This window comes from Watersipora subatra, chromosome 4 (assembly GCF_963576615.1).
Source record: "Watersipora subatra chromosome 4, tzWatSuba1.1, whole genome shotgun sequence".
Classification (NCBI taxonomy): domain Eukaryota; kingdom Metazoa; phylum Bryozoa; class Gymnolaemata; order Cheilostomatida; family Watersiporidae; genus Watersipora; species Watersipora subatra.
The window spans coordinates 44,843,641-44,863,865 of NC_088711.1; the positions used below are offsets into that span (position 1 = coordinate 44,843,641).

At 33.1% G+C, this 20,225-nt stretch overlaps 1 protein-coding gene across 5 annotated transcripts in view; it reads right to left on the reverse strand.

Moving 5' to 3' along the window:
- LOC137393636 (uncharacterized) overlaps positions 1 to 20,225 on the reverse strand; it is a 101,119-nt gene that overhangs the window by 29,759 nt on the left and 51,135 nt on the right. For 3 of the 5 annotated variants that reach the window (XR_010978309.1, XR_010978310.1, XR_010978308.1), the window contains 2 exons: positions 19,246 to 19,367; positions 844 to 914 (listed from right to left, as the gene is read on the reverse strand). Coding sequence is in view for 2 of the 5 variants with exons in the window: in XM_068080275.1 (XP_067936376.1) it covers positions 844 to 914 (71 nt within the window). In the remaining 3 variants the exon portion in view is untranslated. The remainder of the gene's footprint in view (positions 1 to 843; positions 915 to 19,245; positions 19,368 to 20,225) is intronic. The other 2 variants (XM_068080275.1, XM_068080274.1) reach the window with 1 other exon arrangement.

Here is a 20,225-nt window from a genome sequence, read left to right on the forward strand (position 1 = left end):
TATGTTGGAGCAACTAGTAGTCATGTATACAATGTAACTAGTTAAACTCATTTCTCAAAGTTCTCTTATAACTCCCTGATAAATACTTCACAGAATGACACATAACCTTAAAACAAATGCATTATATAAAATCTTTAAACAATCAAACGTGAAAAACAATGCAAAACTGTGCAAGCTATTTAAAACCCGCAATAATCAGGTAATAATCAGCAAACAATTTTATTTAGTGTTTTGTTTTACAGCCAGACGAATGGAAATGTAGAATTGAGGTATCAAAACAGAGGTATTGTTGTTATTGAAGCAATTAAATTTGGTAAATTAAAACTTCACCTGGTCTACAGTAGAGGTAGACCAGGTGAAGTTTCAACTAATTTACCTCGCATCATTTCTATTATTTATTCATGTATATAGTTCATGTTTAATTTTTTATTAGTTATTTACGTATGTATATAGTTCATGATTAATTTTAGATTATTTATCTATGTATATAGTTCATGATTAATTTTAGCCTACTTCTGCGCTCGCACTTACTCGGCTGCAATGCCGTAAGAAACTTAAAATGTCATATGCTTAAAAATACTTCTCGTGTAGTTGAAATTTAAGGCAGCAAATTTGAACGAAAATTGGCATTACTTTATTTGGCAACCATAGAAGATGAAGTAAACCGTTGGTGGGTGTTAAAACCATCCGAATGTTGAGCTTTTCGCTAAAAAACTTTATTTTAAAAATGTTGGAAAAGTTCTTTATACAACTAGCCTGTGGTCTACTTATAGCAGCACGGAAAGAAGCGCAATGAAAATTCAAGGGAGACATCAGCTATGAACTAGAAAATCAGACGCTAACCTTTATAGTCCTCGGAGTTGTGCCAAGTCGTAGCATCATCTCTAGAGTAGATTATATACAACCTCTTAGACCTGCAACACAAAGCTGAAGTCAGCATTTTAAAAAGTCATAAAGTGGAAAAACAATTACTTAAAGATGAGCTTACACAAAGCTTTAGTATATTTTATCATAAAGTATCAGTATTTTTCTATCATTTATAATTGTTTTTTATGTTTGAGGTGATCTGACTGCCAGGATGTTTCAAGATTAAAATCGACAAAACTTGATCACGATTGAAAGACTGAGATTTAAGCGCAAGTGTGATTGTGACGTCTATAGTTATTGACGACATAATAGAGACGTCTATAGTTATTGACGACATAATAGAGACGTCTATAGTTATTGACGACATAATAGAGACGTCTATAGTTATTGACGACATAATAGAGACGTCTATAGTTATTGACGACATAATAGAGACGTCTATAGTTATTGACGACATAATAGAGACGTCTATAGTTATTGATGACATAATAGAGACGTCTATAGTTATTGATGACATAATAGAGACGTCTATAGTTATTGACGACATAATAGAGACGTCTATAGTTATTGACGACATAATAGAGACGTCTATAGTTATTGACGACATAATAGAGACGTCTATAGTTATTGACGACATAATAGAGACGTCTATAGTTATTGACGACATAATAGAGACGTCTATAGTTATTGACGACATAATAGAGACGTCTATAGTTATTGACGACATAATAGAGACGTCTATAGTTATTGACGACATAATAGAGACGTCTATAGTTATTGACGACATAATAGAGACGTCTATAGTTATTGACGACATAATAGAGACGTCTATAGTTATTGACGACATAATAGAGACGTGTAAAGCTGCAACTTGAACACAATTATAGCGAGGTCAATAACTAGAGAGACAGGCAGTAGGAGCATTTAGTAACTCCATTTTTGTTAGTAATTTTCTTCTTGAGTATTTGATTTGTTGATTTTAATCATGAAACATTATGGCAGTCAGATCATGAGTAGTCATAACTATTGTGTATGCTTACATGTAAGTAGTCATATCTATTGTGTATGCTTACATGTAGGTAGTCATAACTATTGGGTATGCTTACATGTAAGTAGTCATAGCTATTGGGTATGCTTACATGTAAGTAGTCATACATATTGTGTATGCTTACATGTAAGTAGTCATTACTATTGTGTATGCTTACATGTAAGTAATCATAACTATTGTGTATGCTTACATGTGAGTAGTCATACCTATTGTGTATGCTTACAAGTAAGTAGTCATAACTATTGTGTACGCTTACATGTAATTGGTCACAACTATTGTGTATGCTTACATGTAAGTAGTCATACCTATTGTGTATGCTTACATGTAAGTAGTCATAACTATTGTGTATGCTTACATGTAAGTAGTCATATCTATTGTGTATGCTTACATGTAGGTAGTCATAACTATTGGGTATGCTTACATGTAAGTAGTCATAGCTATTGGGTATGCTTACATGTAAGTAGTCATACATATTGTGTATGCTTACATGTAAGTAGTCATTACTATTGTGTTTGCTTACATGTAAGTAATCATAACTATTGTGTATGCTTACATGTGAGTAGTCATACCTATTGTGTATGCTTACAAGTAAGTAGTCATAACTATTGTGTACGCTTACATGTAATTGGTCACAACTATTGTGTATGCTTACATGTAAGTAGTCATACCTATTGTGTATGCTTACATGTAAGTAGTCATAACTATTGGGTATGCTTACATGTAAGTAGTCATAACTATTGTGTATGCTTACATGTAAGCAGTCATACCTATTGTTTATGCTTACATGTAAGTAGTCATAGCTATTGGGTATGCTTACATGTAAGTAGTCATAACTATTGGGTATGCTTACATGTAAGTAGTCATACCTATTGTGCATGCTCACATATAAGTCATAACTATTGTGACAGTATTTTATGTTTATCATTGACCTGACGATGCCGTTCATCTTCATTGATTCACAAGATATTCATGGGATATTCACGAGATTCCTTGATTGTAATTATTCATGGAAAACGCATAGAGTATGGCAGTCAATGCATTTTCTTTTCATACAAATTATTGTGACTCTTACAGCTAAAATCAAATTTGGAACAATAACGATTGTGTCAGCTTTATCTGGGAAAACTTTGCGTTTTCCCCACCTTTATCACAATGGGCCAAGCAGGAACTTTCAGACTTCTCTGTAATGGAAATTCTTTTTTCCAGAACCAAGACTGCGCCACGCATACTAATGAAATTATAACAATGCAACAGTTCCACAGACACTATTGTCATCGCGGATTGTCCGCAGTCTATGTTGAATAATTGATAACTGATGTCATAGTCATAACAGTGAAAACCCAGAGTGTCACAACTCACACCTAGACAAGGTGTGAGTGCAGTTACAGCTTTTATTGACAGAAAACGTGTATTTAATCATTAAGCAGGGTTGAGAAAAAATACTGCTCTATACCTACATTAAGAACTAAATGACCTATACTTGCAATAAACTACCATTCGTTTAGTATTTACAGTAAGTATATGTGTCTCATGAATGATGCAATGCATAATGAATCTATTATAACACTATAAACTATTAATATACTATAATCTTCCTGGAAATTTCTCAAAGCCAAGATATGCCACTGCGTGGCAATTGACGCTCTAAACTGACAGCCTCGTAGAATGTAAAGTTGCTCTGACATGCCTAGAGCACTGGCTCAGGCAATCGATAGCAACGCTTCTGACAGCTAGTAAACTCCTTAGAGCACCAAGGTGTCATGACATAAGCCTAGATCATGCCTTATCACAAGGTAATATATGAAGTGCTACTGAGATGAAACCCATATACGAAGCAAAGAAAATTTAAATGGCCAGTGGCAGGGACTGACACAATACCCCTAAAAAGCTAAGGGGAGAAACTTATATTTTTAAAAGAACAATATAGTGGGAAATGTGCCTCATGTTTATCTTAGCATTGGAAGGGGAGGTAAAAATAATTACAGACAGCACAAAGATGCGTTTATGACAATAATAAATTTTTATCCTGCCAAGCTATGGCGAGCTATATGTTAATTGTACAACAGGTGACCACATCGCCTCTTTAATCAGGCAAAGCCTATGCTAATCACTTTTGAACAAATAGTAGAGTAGAAGTGTTGGAATGTAAAGGACACTCAACTCTGGCTACAGCTAATCTTTTCTAAGCATCGAGATTAATCTCAATTGGGGAGAGGGAACAATTTGCGATCAAATCTCCCTCTTGGTAACACCAGTGACATTTGTTGGAATAGAACTCCAACAAATGTCGGCGATAGCCTGTTTTTCTTTAGACCGACGGGCTGTTTCTTTAGACCGTTTTAAAACGTCTAGTTATTGAAGACATGCCCAGTAGCAGAAAACAATTTAAGGTTGGATGTCCTTCCTGTCACCACCAGTCACCTTTTTAGGAATTGAACCTCAGCATGTGTTTGGGAATTAAATACCAACGTGTTGCTGGCAGGTCGGACGTTCTAGACCATTACGCTATAGCTGCTCCCACCTCATGGTAGATTCTGTGAAGCAACAGTTGTACAATCCTAATTATATATGACACTGATAATTTACACATCATTTACCAGGCACCAATTATTCTTGGTTTTTACACTTATACACATTGTGTATTAGTGCTTGGAAATCAATTTTGCGGAAGTAAATGTCAAAAGTTAACTAAGCAACATGGATATCACCATAATAACACGTGGTGAATCTTTTGATACCAAATAACTGTAATGTGAATTTTATTGCAAGTCAACCTTTAAGGTTGGATGTCATTTCTATCACCACCAGTGACCTTTTTTAGGAATTGAACCTCAGTTTGCTGTTTGCAGGCCAGCTGTTCTAGATCACAGGCTATGGAAGATATATCAGCCAAATCTTGACGCACAAATTTAATTCGTTCTAATATCTGCTTTGCGCGTTGAAACTGAAATGTTACAACCAACATTCTAATAACCAAAAATTGCCATTCACCTAATTCAACGCAGGGCCAAAAACCAAACAATAAATATTTGAAGTAATTACATATTTGTACTAAAACAGATGCATTATATAAAACTTTGTAAAAGCTAAAATAATTTCATTAAATAATTAAGCTTTTACAAATTTTTGTAAAAGATGTTTGTTTGAATTTTTAACAAACAACTTTTATGTTTGTTTGAAAAAAAATGTTTGTTTGAATTTCAAAAAGACTATTGCTATGCTTCCTCATATACCTCGCTACTTGCTCAAAAAGTCTCACGAATGAGGTATACATGATTATATACCTAGACATCTGATATCATGCGGTCCTGGAGAACTTCATGACTAAACCTTGAAGATTCCATGACATCAAATTTTTCGTTCAATCATGACTAGCAGTTACATAAGAGTTCAAAGTCATTTTGGAACGAGCAAGGCATTATGTTCCAACCACTCATCCAGTAATATAGCCTATTTGATTTGCTAGAAATAATAAAATGAAAGTATATATACAGAAGCTCGGCTAATGGGAAAAACATGAGATGCGATAATAAAACCAAGCATAGGAGAGACAATGGAATACCTCACAACGTGCCATGAGCTTGGAAAAGTGTCTATTCTTGACGGAAGATTAATGCAACAAATATGAAGTGACTGAAATTTGTAATTCAAATCAAAGAATAGCATAAGTACATTTTACATACGAGTGCCTCAACGTACGACAAAATCGAGATATGTGCAAAATTTCGAACAAGTTTTTACCTTGAGATATAAGAAAACTTGAAGATACGAGCATATGAATTGTTTTTTATGTGTCTAGTAAGGGGCCAAGTATGCGTGAGGCCTTGTTCAGGAACAGCTTCGATCAGTTTTGTCATCAAATCAGTTCAAAAGAATTTTTAAAAGGCTGGCGAAAAGTTATTGAAAGCAAAGCAAAAAGCGCCCAGTCGAAAAAAATAATAAAAAACTAAAACGAAGGCAAGATTAAAATTAAATTTAGTAAAGGAATAAAAACTTAGCTTCAAGTGTGTGTTTAGTAAGCTAAATTAATTTATATTTAATTAATATATATCAGAAATTAATTAATATATATTAAATTCATAGTTCATGTTATGTAGCGCCATAAAGTCAGGTGTACCGAACGCGTTGCTGTCAAGTACATATCTCATAGTGCCCTTAGCCTCTATACATCCGCCTTGAAGGTAGGAACTCCATGCAGTTCTGTACGTAGTAATATTACATTTTGTTGCAGATCATGACCGCTAAATAGGTATTTGTTACTTTGTAACCATTGGTAGTAAAGTGCAACAATTAAAAACACATTTTTTCATCGAAATATCCTGTTTTTATAGTATAGGAATGATTTAATTTGTATTTAGTTATTTTATATAGGAACGATTGATTTGAGACACAAGAAAATTGTCATACGAGCTCAGTGCTGGAATGTATCAAGCTCGTATGTTAAAGTATGACAGTAAATTATAACAACGGGAGAATGAGATGACAATCACTAAAAATAAGCGACTTTCTTTTTAACAAAGGAACATTGCTTTCATTGTTTCCTGGTTCACAATCACGCGATTTACTTTTTAGCAAACATTCAATTGTCTGATGAAATTTCATTAATATTACATTATTAAATTAGTCGAGCTTCACTCAGCTCACGCCATATAAATCTAAACAAAGATCATTTGTGTAATTTCAAGTAATGACGGCTGATGATAGCCCACTTTAGGAGTGCCTTTTACTTCAATCTAATAAGTGACTCAACAAATATCTTCAGAGACATTTTGTAAAAGGTCTGGGCCACCTGACATCTATGTCATCATTTTGCAATGAAGCTCACGGATTACACTCAATTACAATTAATCTAAGAGAGTGCAGAATGACTCAAACACTTAATCAGAAATAAAATCAAATGGAAAGAAATGATGAACAAAAAAACATACTGATTAAAGCGCATGATGCAATTCAGAAACACCGGACCAGACTTAATACTGAGGCATACTATAACAAACACTACAGGCAAAAATCCAGACCAATTTTGATTATAACACTTGTAATATAGATTAGATATTTTCGTAATAAGTTTAGTAATTTGATCCTTTCAGAATATCGTGGCTTGAAAAGCTTTTATATAATTTTAAAGCACTCCATTTTTGTTAAAATTGAAATTTGTAGAAAAACCTCTACTTAGGAAGTTCTTCATATAGCACTACACTTGAACTAACTTTCAATATACAATTGTTTAATTGTATATAATATAATTTATATAAAATTATATATAATAATATATAATATAAAATAATATTATATATTATTATATATATTATATATAATAATATAATATAAAATTATATATAATATATAATTTTCAATATACAATGTTTAAAGTTTCATGAACCTTCACTGTTTTATTAGTTGAAAGTAAAGAGTGTAAAGAGAGTAAGGGAGCTAATTAATAAGAATGAATAAAAAGATTAAAAGCATAACAACTTCGCAAGGTAAGTTAGTCGATACTTCTTGTAGTGTAAGTACGAGTGCGTTAGACCACATACCACTGTCACCTATCTTCCGACCTACACACATTGAAACTTATACTTTTGCTCTATTGTTGCTGATGTTAGTGCCAATAAAAACCTATTTTTATCAATTTAGTTCATAAAACCAACTTTCTATATGCAATGTTTTACATCATTTTATATTACCATTTGTTTGGTTGTTCTGTGTAATCACCACTATCATTTATTAATGAGTTATTATGATTTTAATAGGCTGTGACCCCCACGAATTGCTAGCTATCCTTATATTACTATTTGTACTATAATTTAGTCTGAGCATATGAACTCCATCAAGTAACTCCATACATAGAGATTTGAATTTAGTTTTCTGGTAAATTTTGAATTATGTTTTCAAAATATACTCGCTAGTAAACTGTAAGGTAAACTCATCAGGAGGTAAGCCTAAAAGTCAAGCATTCATCGTAAAGGCAAAATCATCAGCATTCATTGAAAGCGTCAGAGCTCATGAACTGCCGCCTCGAACCCCTCTCAGATTTTCATACTTTTCCAACGCACTGGCACAAACTACTGATTAGTAAATGTGCCTCATTCCATTCATTCACATTATTTCATAGACATGCTTCTTTCTCTTACGGTAACCAATGTAGCACTTTAACAAATCCATTTTCTACTTCTTTAATGCAAGCTGTCTGCAAATGCACAAAAAGGTCACGCTAGGTGCATATCCTTTCTCCTGCAGTCTCAAGTGAGCACCAGATGCATCAACTGAACCTATGACAGTATCAGAACTCAATGTTTTTGTGCCCACATACGCTTAGTTCGAGCGTCTCATGTCGCAATGCCCTAGCATTTGCAAGTGCCATCACACTTTGATATGACTTCATACCCTGTATGTTAGCTATATTTGTAGAATAAAGGACCCAAACATAGCCAGCACATCGTGAAGCTGCATGATACAGAACTAGATATGTTATAAAGTGTAGTAAACAGCTTCTGGTCAATGGCTGCACCCAAAATAAGTTATTGCATTGCGCTACTCTCTAGCTAGTTTGCAGGGAACATGCGTTTTGATTGGTGAAGACACGTAGTTAATTTAGCCAATAAAATTAATTGCTTAAATTAGAAACTATGATTTATTGTGACTATAGAATGCTATTATAGTACATAAATACATTGGTGATATGCCTTAAAGCCAGATCATATACCATAAACACTTTAGGCTATGTATATACAAACACAATACTTCCGTGTTTGCGTTGAAAATTGAAGTTATTTTCAATAGCATAGTTATATATGGCTCAATTAATTGTCCAATTGTTGTCAAATATTTATTCCAGTATCTTGACAACAAAACACACAAGAACCTGGAGGCTACAAGAAGAGAAAACAACTAAGAACCAATGGCTGCAGCACTCCAAGGACGCCCAAGAAACAAACAGATTGTAATATATTTTCAACTTTTACAGACAAATGCTACAAAATGGGCATATTATAATGATAATTTCTAATCATTAAATTATTATGAGACGCCAAGGTCAATTTTTAATAAAATGGTTCCTGAGCTGAAAAGGACAACCTGAAATATTTCCACAACTAATAACATGAGCATTCACATCCTTAAATCATGATTTACTTGGAAACACTCAAATATAACTGGCAGCCCAAACCTGAGTTACATTAACTTATCTGCGGTCCGCGCTTCTTTACCTTTCATTGGCTTACATCAGTATTTGATTCAATGCCATTGTGAAGGGACGCATGGCACGCAAACATGGGTAAGCGCGAGAGAAGACAACTCACGCATAAAACACGACTAGTTAGAGTGGAACGTAGACGTAAGTAAAACACATTTGTCAACTTGATGTAGGTAGGTTGGGGTGAGATAGGAATGTGTGAAAGGCGCCATTTTAAACAAAGCAAGTGTGGGATGTGTAGATGAGTACAGCTCGTCAGTGTCAACTTTAAGTGAGTAGGTTTATGTGGGACGCAGAGGTGTCTAAAGGCGTGGTCACACGAGCACCGAACCGACGTAGGATCGGTTCGGTTCGGAGGCTGGTTCGGTTCGGGGCACATGTCACACGGCCACCGAAGTAACTTCGCTTCTTAGATACCATACGTATAGAGACAAGACACGGTTTCATTAGTAGTTTTTATGTATTTGAGTTAAATATTTCTATTGTAAACAAAAAACTTTGAGGAAAAATTATAATTACACAGCAGATTTATCAGAAGATCGTTCAGTTGCTCAAAATAAATCACTCGATACAAAGATTTTGCTAACTCTTCCCATCAACATAATTACATTTTTTTTATTAACATATGAATGTTTTTCTTTGCTGAGTACATAACAAACAAAATCAGTCTTTATCATAGTACTGTGGTTTTACATAAATAAATCAGTCAACGATAGTTCATCAGGATGAGTATGACACATTACTTATATTCCACACAAAAGAAAATCACAACCATTCCCTTACATTTATGCAAAACTTAAGTGCAACATCTTACATTTATGCAACCCAATCACAAGTCCGGGTGAACCTTGTCGTAAATTGCTTCATGTTGTTTATTTAACGAAATAAAAGTATCGTCCCATTTCTTTTTTAACTGTACTCACACGCACGTAAGAAAAAATGTGACGCGTGCTCGCTAGAATTCTAGAATTTTAACCAGCCAATAAGAGCAAGGGTTCGGCACGAAATTTCGAGCAGTACCGAAATAGTTCGTTTCGGTCAGAAATGTCCTCAGCCGAACTTTTTAGAGCTGAAAACGACGTCATTTTGCGTCATTTAGTTCGGTTCGGTGCCCGTGTGACCACGGCTTAAAGGTCCTCTCAACTTGTATTGAACTGGTTACTAAAAATTAGTAAGTATGCAGACACAAATACCAGTTAGCAAACAGGGCTTTACGATGATGCGTATTCACTAAGGTTAATTCTATTCCACCCAGTTCCTCATACCTTTCTCCATTACTCAAGACATCACCTCATGCAACACCTCAGTAGCAACACGCCACTGGTGATCAGGCAAGGAATGACTCATCCCTGTTCATTAGTTACACAAATAATTGCACACAGACATCAGTTAGCCTTTTTATATTATAATGTATATAAGAGGAGCTAGTTGAATGGCTTAGGATTGACACTAGGTAACTTTAGGTAACTTTTGCTGACACTTACTTGTATATGCACACATATATGCACACATATGTATGTATGGATGTATGTATATACATGTATGTACCAGTCCTGTGTCTAAAATAGTGATGATTTAAATATTTGAAACCGATCTCCTATGTAGTGATTCGAGTCAGCTTTCATTCAATTTGAGTACAAAAGTGATATAGAATTTGATATGCAAATTAATCAAGTGATTTAATATTTAGATGTGATAAACAAATCGCATTGTTAACAGATATTTTTCCTTGAAATGTTTTGAAGATAACTGATTGGCTCTGAATGCTGTCCCCAGCAGATTAGCCCTTGTGAAATTACTATCAGAAGCAGTTGGGGTGATATGATGGTGGTATTACAAGGCCCAGCCTAATGCAAGGTATCCTGTGCTGTCAATAATATTTTCACCTGCCAATGCATTGATGAAAAAAATCTATCACACATTAACAAACAGCAATGGTAGGAAAATTACATCTCTTAATTTAACCATTTGATGTCCTTCCCATTCGCAAATTTGGAAATTTTTATATGATAACTTTTGGTTAATAGCTACTTGATTTAATAATAATACTGGAAGAAATTTAAGAATATGCCTATTCTTAGGTAATGACCTGTGATGACCTTCTACCAATAATGACCTGTGAATTATTATTATATTATAAGAATTTTATTACATCTAGAATGGTAGGTAGAACCGCATTATAAATTATGTAATTCCTCAAACTGACAAAATAACATAGAGCAAAATTTGCTCTATGTTATGTTAGCATTTAGTGCTATCTAAGGTTGTTCTCAGGATATTGCCAATCCCTCCAACATCTGCTTCAACAGCATATCTATATATATTTCTCAAAATTTGTCGTATGAGTATTCATTGTTTTGATTGTCCAGCTATAGCTATTATTTTAGCATTACATCCGCACGTTATGATGCCCTTGTTAAGAAATTTTTTTTTGTAAGGTTCAATTACTATATATGAGGTCAAGGCCAATTCTTCTTACGCGGACATTTATGGGAAGAGCTGCGACATTTTCCTCCGTTCGATCAGATAAAGACAGTATGATATCTCATTTATACATTTGCACCAGTATCGATTGAGTAGTAGTTCTGGTAGTGCTTTGTGTTGTTGAAATAAATTAAAACAATAAATAAAAACAACTGTGAAGGTTTTCAAACTTTGTCAAACAACTGTAACTTTCAAACTGCATATCATGAGGAGAATGTTTTGTGCAGGTCAAATAAATTAAAAAAATAAAATGATTATGAAAAGCTTTAGATGTAAATGTGAAATAATTAACAAGTCAAGTCTGCTTTGTTGCGATTACGATAAGAGCTGATTTGGTAATGATATAATTAATACCAACTGAGAAAACAAAATAAAAATTCTGACTATGTTGAATTAATAATAACAATTCTTGCATAGAAGTGTGTGTGTGTGTGTGTATAAAAAAGGTTACTGTACTGTACTATCAGAAGCTATCTATCAAAACTTTAAATACGATGATAGCGGTAATAAAAAGGTCTTTGCGCAAAAAATTGATTTGTATTAAACATATAACAACATTTGCCATTCTAACTTCCAATCTACATATCATGAGAAAAGTGTTTTGTGTAGTTGAAATAATTTGAAAGAAAATAAAAACAACTAAAGGTTTTCAAACTTTGTCAAACAACTGTAACTTTCAAACTTCATATTATGAAGGAAATGTTTTGCGCAGGTCAAATGTATTAAGAAACAAAATAAAATAACTATAAGAGGGTTTAGATACAAATGTGAAATAATTAGCAAGTAATAGCTACATTTAGTCAGTTTTTTTACGTTTCCATAACAGATCATTCGATAATTCGGTAATGATATAATTAATACAAACTGAAAAAACAAGATAAAAATTCTGAATATGTTGAATTAATAATAACAATTATCTGCATATAGAAGTGTTTGTTTGAAGGTTACTGTTCTATCAGAAGCTATCCATCAAAACCTTTCTCATGATTTGCAGTTTCAAAGTTAGAATTGCAAATGTTGTTATATGATAAATACAAATATTATTAAATTTTCTGAGCAAAGACTTTTTTAATACCCGGGCAACGCTGGGTCGCACAGCAAGTCATAGTATATATCATAGCGTATATCCTAGTGTATATCATAGTGTATATCATGGTGCATACCGTAGTGTAAATCATAGTATATATCATAGTGTATATCAATGGATGTACCATAATATATATCACAGTAAATATCATCGTACATACAATAGTATATATCATGGTGTATAGCATAGCATATATCATGTATACCGTAGTATATATCATTGTGTATATCCTAGTGTATATCTTAATGTATATCGTAGAGTATATCATAGTATATATTAGTGTATACCATGGAGCATATCATAGTGCATATCTATATACTGTATATATTTCTCTGTGTGTCGATCTATCTGACTGTCATTTTGGCTATAGATATAGCGCAAGCTGATTATTTTACCAATGCGACCATGCGTTACGATGCCCCTGTTAATAAATATGTTTCGTAAGGTTCAATCACTATATCTGGGGTCAAGGCCAATTCTTCTCACGCGAACAATTGTTTCCATATCGTCATAGTCAAAGTTTTGATAGTTTCTGGTGGAACAGTAACCTTTTTTATACACAAACTTCTATGCAATAATCGTTGTTATTAATTCTACTTATTCAGGATTTTTATTTTGTTTTCTCAGTTTGTATTGATTGTATCATTACCGAAGCAACAATAGCAAATAGTGACATCATTTTGCACACATTGTTTTTCTGAATGTGGTAACAGCGATCAGTTTTGTAGATTTTAATCTTGAAACATTTTAGCAGTCAGATTGCCTCAAATATCAAAAAATATCGCAAATGATAGAAAAATACTTTCTGATAGAATCTACTAAAATTTTGAGCAAATTCATCCTTAAATGTGAAAATGTACAGAGTACTTGAATTTAGGATACTGTTCATATGTACTAAATATATATTCTATATATAATATACTAATATATTATATTGAATATATTAAGTATATTCAATGAAAAGAGCAACTAGACATGCCATTTATTTACTTGGATCAGACGAAGCTAACAGAGTCATCAGATTAATAAGCGGGTATTTCTGAAAACTTTTCTGAAATGTGAGCAACGATAAAAAGGCCTTAGTCATAACTCTCTCCATAATACTATCGGGAAAATTTATATGTTGGTATTCATGTAATATTCCATCCATAATTTACTTGGAAGAACGCATATTTCTTTTGGAAACCTGAATATTTTATTAGCTTAAAAAATCTACTTACGTACCACATCTTCACTCGAATCATGAGAATGACTGCAAAAAAATTGTTGTCACATATTTGAAAAAGTGGTATAACATGAAGAATCTATTTTAAGAAGAATTGATAATCCTTTGTAAGAGGCTCGAAAGATTGTTATAACACGATTAGCTGACAGAAGATAACGTCCTATCACATGAAGTACAAAAATTCGGAGTAATAGAAGAGTTTTACGACATGAGGATTTAATTGTTTGGAGGCTAGTTTCAGAGATATTTATCACTGTGTAGCGATTTATCTCATACCCGACAGTTTTCCGATGGAGCGATACTGAAACTAAAACGCACGAGCTTCTAGTCTTATAATAGGCTCATTACACGGCCTTCCAAGCACGCAAGCATTCATGTAATAAATCTTTTTGATTACAACAACACAAAACAGTTTCATTTCACGCTACCATTAATAAAAGCATTAGCAATAATTTACTGTTTTGTTTACATAATAATATCATGATATATCGTGAATCGTCTATTTTCAATGTCGAATCGTCTGGTGATTTTTGGAAATTATAAAAATTTAAGTAATAATGTAGATGGCTAAAAGCAAACAAAATTATCTTGGAAGAGAATATCAGATTAGGTGAAATCATTAAGAACAGGCGGTACCAAATTTCTGAAAGTTTCTTTTAAAGATAGTCTAATAAGTCTTATTTCGCGACAGAAACACAAAGCCGCTTTCTTAATGACCTTTGAGACACAAAATACTTTTGGTTTGTGACTCTCAAAGCCCATGACAAGAATAAAGCTACAGGCAAAGCATCAAATGTTGAAGTGGCTTAACTCAACAAGGTCATGTACAAAGATAATAGTCTGTATGATTTATGCAGACCAGGCTGGCCTCAAATATTTTGTGGTACTTGTAGATATTATAGGGTCAAGGTGGCAGATTATGACGCCGCAACCACCATGTGGCAGAAATACACAGCAGATATAATTATGAGCTTACTTATTCACTTATTACAAAAACTTGTACCCTAGTAGTCTAGTGTGCCATGAGAGATCGTTAGGTGTGCCGCTAAACGTACAGCTACAAGTGCCAAAGGTTTCAGCCGAAATCATGAAATATATGAAAATTTTCGGAAACACAAAGATATTTGCTTCGTATTAAATTGAAAATTCAATAGAACGTGGAAAGTTTAATTGGTGTAAGTAGACAAGCTTGATTTGAATAACAGGAGTCTTATAGATAGCCTATGGCTAAGATAGGTAGCCAAAGCCTCAACCATGGTTTTTTATCTTGCCGCACTTCGGAGAGAAAATTATATGTATGGTAGCCTTATATTATATATACTAGTACCCTAGCAGTCTAGCATGTTGTGAGAGATTGTCAGGTCGATAAAGCAAAGAGACTAAGTAACTCCACAATTATTCAGAATTACTTGAAGGTGGTCGGTTGGTGCAGGTGTCAGAGTGTCAGTCTACCAATCTGATTGTCATGAATTGATGTCTCAATAAAATCAATCTTTTAGCCTAACTCCTAACTTTAGCTTCCGACAGACAGACAGACAGACAGACACCACTCTTATGATAGGAAATATATAATTCTGTGTTACTTTATCCATACAATTTTTCATTTTTATCTTTCCACTGCAGATCTTGCTGTTTAGAAAAAGAAAGCAAAAAATTGATTTAAATTGACATTGAAGGTGTACGCTCCTTCAAATTAGCGTAAAATTACTGTCATCCCGAATGCTGAACCAAAGTGAAGGTGATAAGAAGAGAAAAGTTGTCGATACAAATAAATGATACTACAGTTACTATACCGCCACTAAATTAAAAAGTTAAGTTTAGTTTTTTTATTTTAAGGGCCAAAGGGGTAAGTTTGGGATAATCTTGGAATGAATTAGGCAGTTTACTGTTTGTATAACATAAGATCCCTATATAACGTTTGTAGAACATAATATCCCTATATAACGTTTGTATAACATAATATCCCTATATAACGTTTGTATAACATAATATCCCTATATAACGTTTGTATAACATAAGATCCCCTATATAACGTTTGTATAACATAAGATCCCTATATAACGTTTGTATAACATAAGATCCCTATATAACTTTTGTATAACATAAGATCCCTATATAACGTTTGTATAACATAAGATCCCTATATAACGTTTGTATAACATAAGATCCCTATATAACGTTTGTATAACATAAGATCCCTATATAACTTTTGTATAACATAAGATCCCTATATAACGTTTGTATAACATAAGATCCCTATATAACGTATATATAATATAACGTATAACATAAGATCCCTATATAACATATGTATAACATAAGATCCCTATATAACGTAAACGCTCTCGAAAAGGATTATTTATGTCGAAGGAACGTTTCCTGCAATAGTATTTTAATCATTTCACGCATAAGTGTTCAAAGTGGAATGAAATACTTTGATCTTAAGTTGTGTCGTTTTAAAATATTTTTATTTTGCATTATAATTTTAATTTTATCTTTTATTAAAATAAAACACATTGGCTATTTCTATATATTTTTATTTTTTATTCTCAGATTACGATATGAGCCTGTACCGATATAACAACACATTCCCTAGCCTTCTCTAGTAATAAGGTATGATGAGAAGTTCAAGGTACTGGTGCTTTATTAATTACCGGCCGTCTCAAATTTCATGCTAGGAAATAATGTAAAATAATATATAAAAATTCAATTTTTAGTTTACGAACTAATAAAAACTGTCAATATTTATTTTAAGAAAAACAATTTGTTTAAAATTTCAAACAATTCTCTTCTCGAAGAGCCTTCTGAAATGAATTGTGGTCAACAAAAAAACCCGAAGAGTCAGGTTGTATTTTAAGATTAAGCTTTCAAATGTTTAGAGAGTAAATAGTTTATATTCTAACAATTAAGACACTAAACAGTTTCTCTTTTTCTCTCAAGACACGAGCAGTCTTTTGATGGTTAGACTCCGTGCGCTATAACTGTTCATCAGAATCGACTCATCCTTCGTGCGATAAAACTGTCAAATGTCGGAGCAAATTTTCTTATAATAGAGTAATAAGCTCCCTGGATATTTTAGTTACCATAGCAATAAAACAGATGCATTACATAAAACTAAATAAGCATCAAAACAAAAAATAAATTAAGTATATAAACTATTAATAAATGAAAATAAGTTTCTATTGCCACTTAACGGTTAAATTAAAGACAGGCGAATGGTAGATGTAGTCTAACTCAAGACTAAATGAGATCCGCATTTGACAGCTGTTATACCCTATCTTTGATCTTCACAACCAGTCTTTTTTCTCTCTCATTATAGGATATTTTTTCTATTTTCGCTCTGTAGCCTGCTAGTCAGCTAGAAAGATTTCTTTAAAAAAATAGCCCAAACTTTTCTTCATGTTTTTTATTATTTTTTTGTTTGTTTAATTCTAAAAAGAAATTTTTTCCCCCTTTGTTGCTATCACTCAGACTGATCTTCTTGGAATGCTTGATTTAAACCTATAAAAAGGAGATTTAAAGCACTGCTTAATATAATTTAGGTAAATTAGGACAACACTAAGCAAAGGAGAACTGAGTATTCCGTAAAACCTGTATTGGAACGCCACCTCTATTTGAAAGCTACTATAGGAGAAGGGTTAAAAAATAGAGCGCCACCCTTTAATTGTATGCCATCTCTATTTGAACATCACTTTGACATTCTTTGATCTTCCCAAACCAATAATAGCATGAGATCAGTAGAAAAGTGTCTACAAAATGGTGCTAATAATGACTCCTTACTAAATCATTACTAATTAATTCTTTCATGGTTGCTGTTTGTATTGAAGTCAGTTTTATAACTCCAAACCTTATGATTTGTTCTTTAAAACTTTGAAAGCAATGACATAGACATAATTAATAACTATATCAGGCTGATAGAAGTTCCCTGTGAAACGCGGCCTGGATAACTTGATACTTCGACGTTTATGAAAAATGATATGGCAATTACGACGCTTCAGAGAACTTGTGCTAGGAGCGCATATGGCTAAAAGGTTATCATTATTTTCATGAAAAGTTTTTCATATAGCAACACGTAAAACTTTTGCTGAAGAAATGCAGAAGAAAACAGTGCAGAAGAAAAGTTCAGGTTCGCAGACTGTGGAAGGTATTGAACAGCCAGATGATGAAATAGTTCCATATGAAAGCAATAATCAAAACTATGTAGATATTTTTGTTTCGGAAATGTTAATTTTCATTTCTGTGTGTATTATAATTATGGTTTGTTTATGTCACTTGTTCATGAATATATATTTGTAGCATTTGATAGATGATTATTATATAACTTATAAACTCGCAGGTTTATAGCATGCTATTTGATAGCATCATTGAGGTTATCTTAACACGGCTTACAATGGAGCGATGCTCATAACTACTCCTCTTTTATTGCACATAAAGAGCCAGTTTTGGCTGCAAATTGTAGCAAACTTACCAATGAGTGCAATGAGTTTTTATGCAACATTGGCAAATATACATATGAAATAAAAATTTGCTTTCAAATTTAGAATGAAAGAAAAAATTGAAAGCTCCAACAAATTGCAAGGCAGGATATAAGATCATCGTAGGTTAATCGCAAGCAATCAATCAACTGATAGAGATATTTCTCAGCTTACCAAGGCATATTTATTTAGAAATAAATTATAGCAGATTTAGTGCACCCAAAAGGGTTAATGTCGCTCTGCTCGAAGGAGAGTGAAAAATAAAGGTGGCATTCGGTCTGTCCGTAAAAGGGGTAAATTTATCTTCCCAAATTTCTAACAAGCTATTTAATAAAAGAACACCAGCCTCTATTCGAATTCCACCTCTATTTGACAACCATTATAGGGGAAGGATTGAACATTAGAGCGCCATGGCGTTCAAATAGAGGGTTTATGGTATATGCCTTGACTTGCACAACTGCATTGTTTTGAGAAACCTCTAATGTTGCATGTTTGAACATCATTTGATTGGAGGTTGAAAAATGGCAAGGTTTGAGTGCTTTCAGTGTACAAAAAACATGTCAGGAACTTTCTTTTAATGTTATAGTTGCACATCTTCCAGTATAAATTATCACATGCTTTTAAAATCCTGCAAAGGTACGCATCCGTCACTTGCATCATCAGGATGTGCAATTCAGGAATATCTCTCCGCGTCTCAAGTGCGCTCACTACTACACTGGACCAGGCACGAGATTTGTCAGGAGTTGAGATACGAGGGACTCTACCCGTGCTAGCTGTGTAAGAGTGGGACTCCACCCATGCTAGCCTACTGAGCAAACCTTCAGCATAAAATTAACGATAAAAAAAATTCATCGTTGCACTCACCAACTGAGTATGGCTGTTTGACCCAACCAACTTGCTAAGCCAACCCATATCTCTATTATTCCTGTTAACTATTCACTTAGGAGTTCTGTGTGTGCGTGTGTGAGGATGTAATGGGTAAAGACCTACAACAGAGTGTATAAACACGCATTATACAGCAAAAACTATCTATATGAAATTAATCTGTTCCAAAATTGGCTTCATATGCCGAAACAGCTGTTGGAGTAAAAATCTTTAAATAGGAATATTTTGTTAAATTTGTTACAAAGTTAAAAACCTACCTTTAAATACTTCAAGTGATTAATTACCTCCATTCTATCTTTAAATATAACAGCCAGCTTTTTTATTTTCATTTTCACTTTCCTTTCCACACTTTCGGTTTTATCACTTTCACTTTCCTACTGGTACTAGTGCATTATTATTATATGATGCTTTTCTATTATATTATTTATATATAGATTTAATAATATATATTAAACATTAATGAATATTCATTATGATATATATTATTAATATTATAATATATATTACATTTATTATATATATTATATTATTGATATATTACTGTATAAATAAATATATATAATAATATACATTTATACATGTATTATTTATATATAAATATTCCATTGTCGTCATTCTGAGAAAAATTGTTTTTTAATTTCATGACTACTTCTACTTATACTAGCCCTCTTACGAACATTTTAAAACAAAAAAAACAGAAAGTTTATCTCTAATACATTTGCAGAATGAGGTTTCTTATGTGCAGAACAACAGGCTAGCAGATGGTAAGATATGACATAATGACAATTACTAAACTGTTATGAGGCTTTGTCCTTTTAATACGTTTGCTTGATTTTTATCTTCGACATCAGCTTGTGTTTTTATGAGAATTGGCCTCTAAAGATTGCTACAGTGTTTATCGATAGTCGGCTCATGATTCTACGAAACAAGGTTAGATTTTAAAACAAAAAACAGAAGGT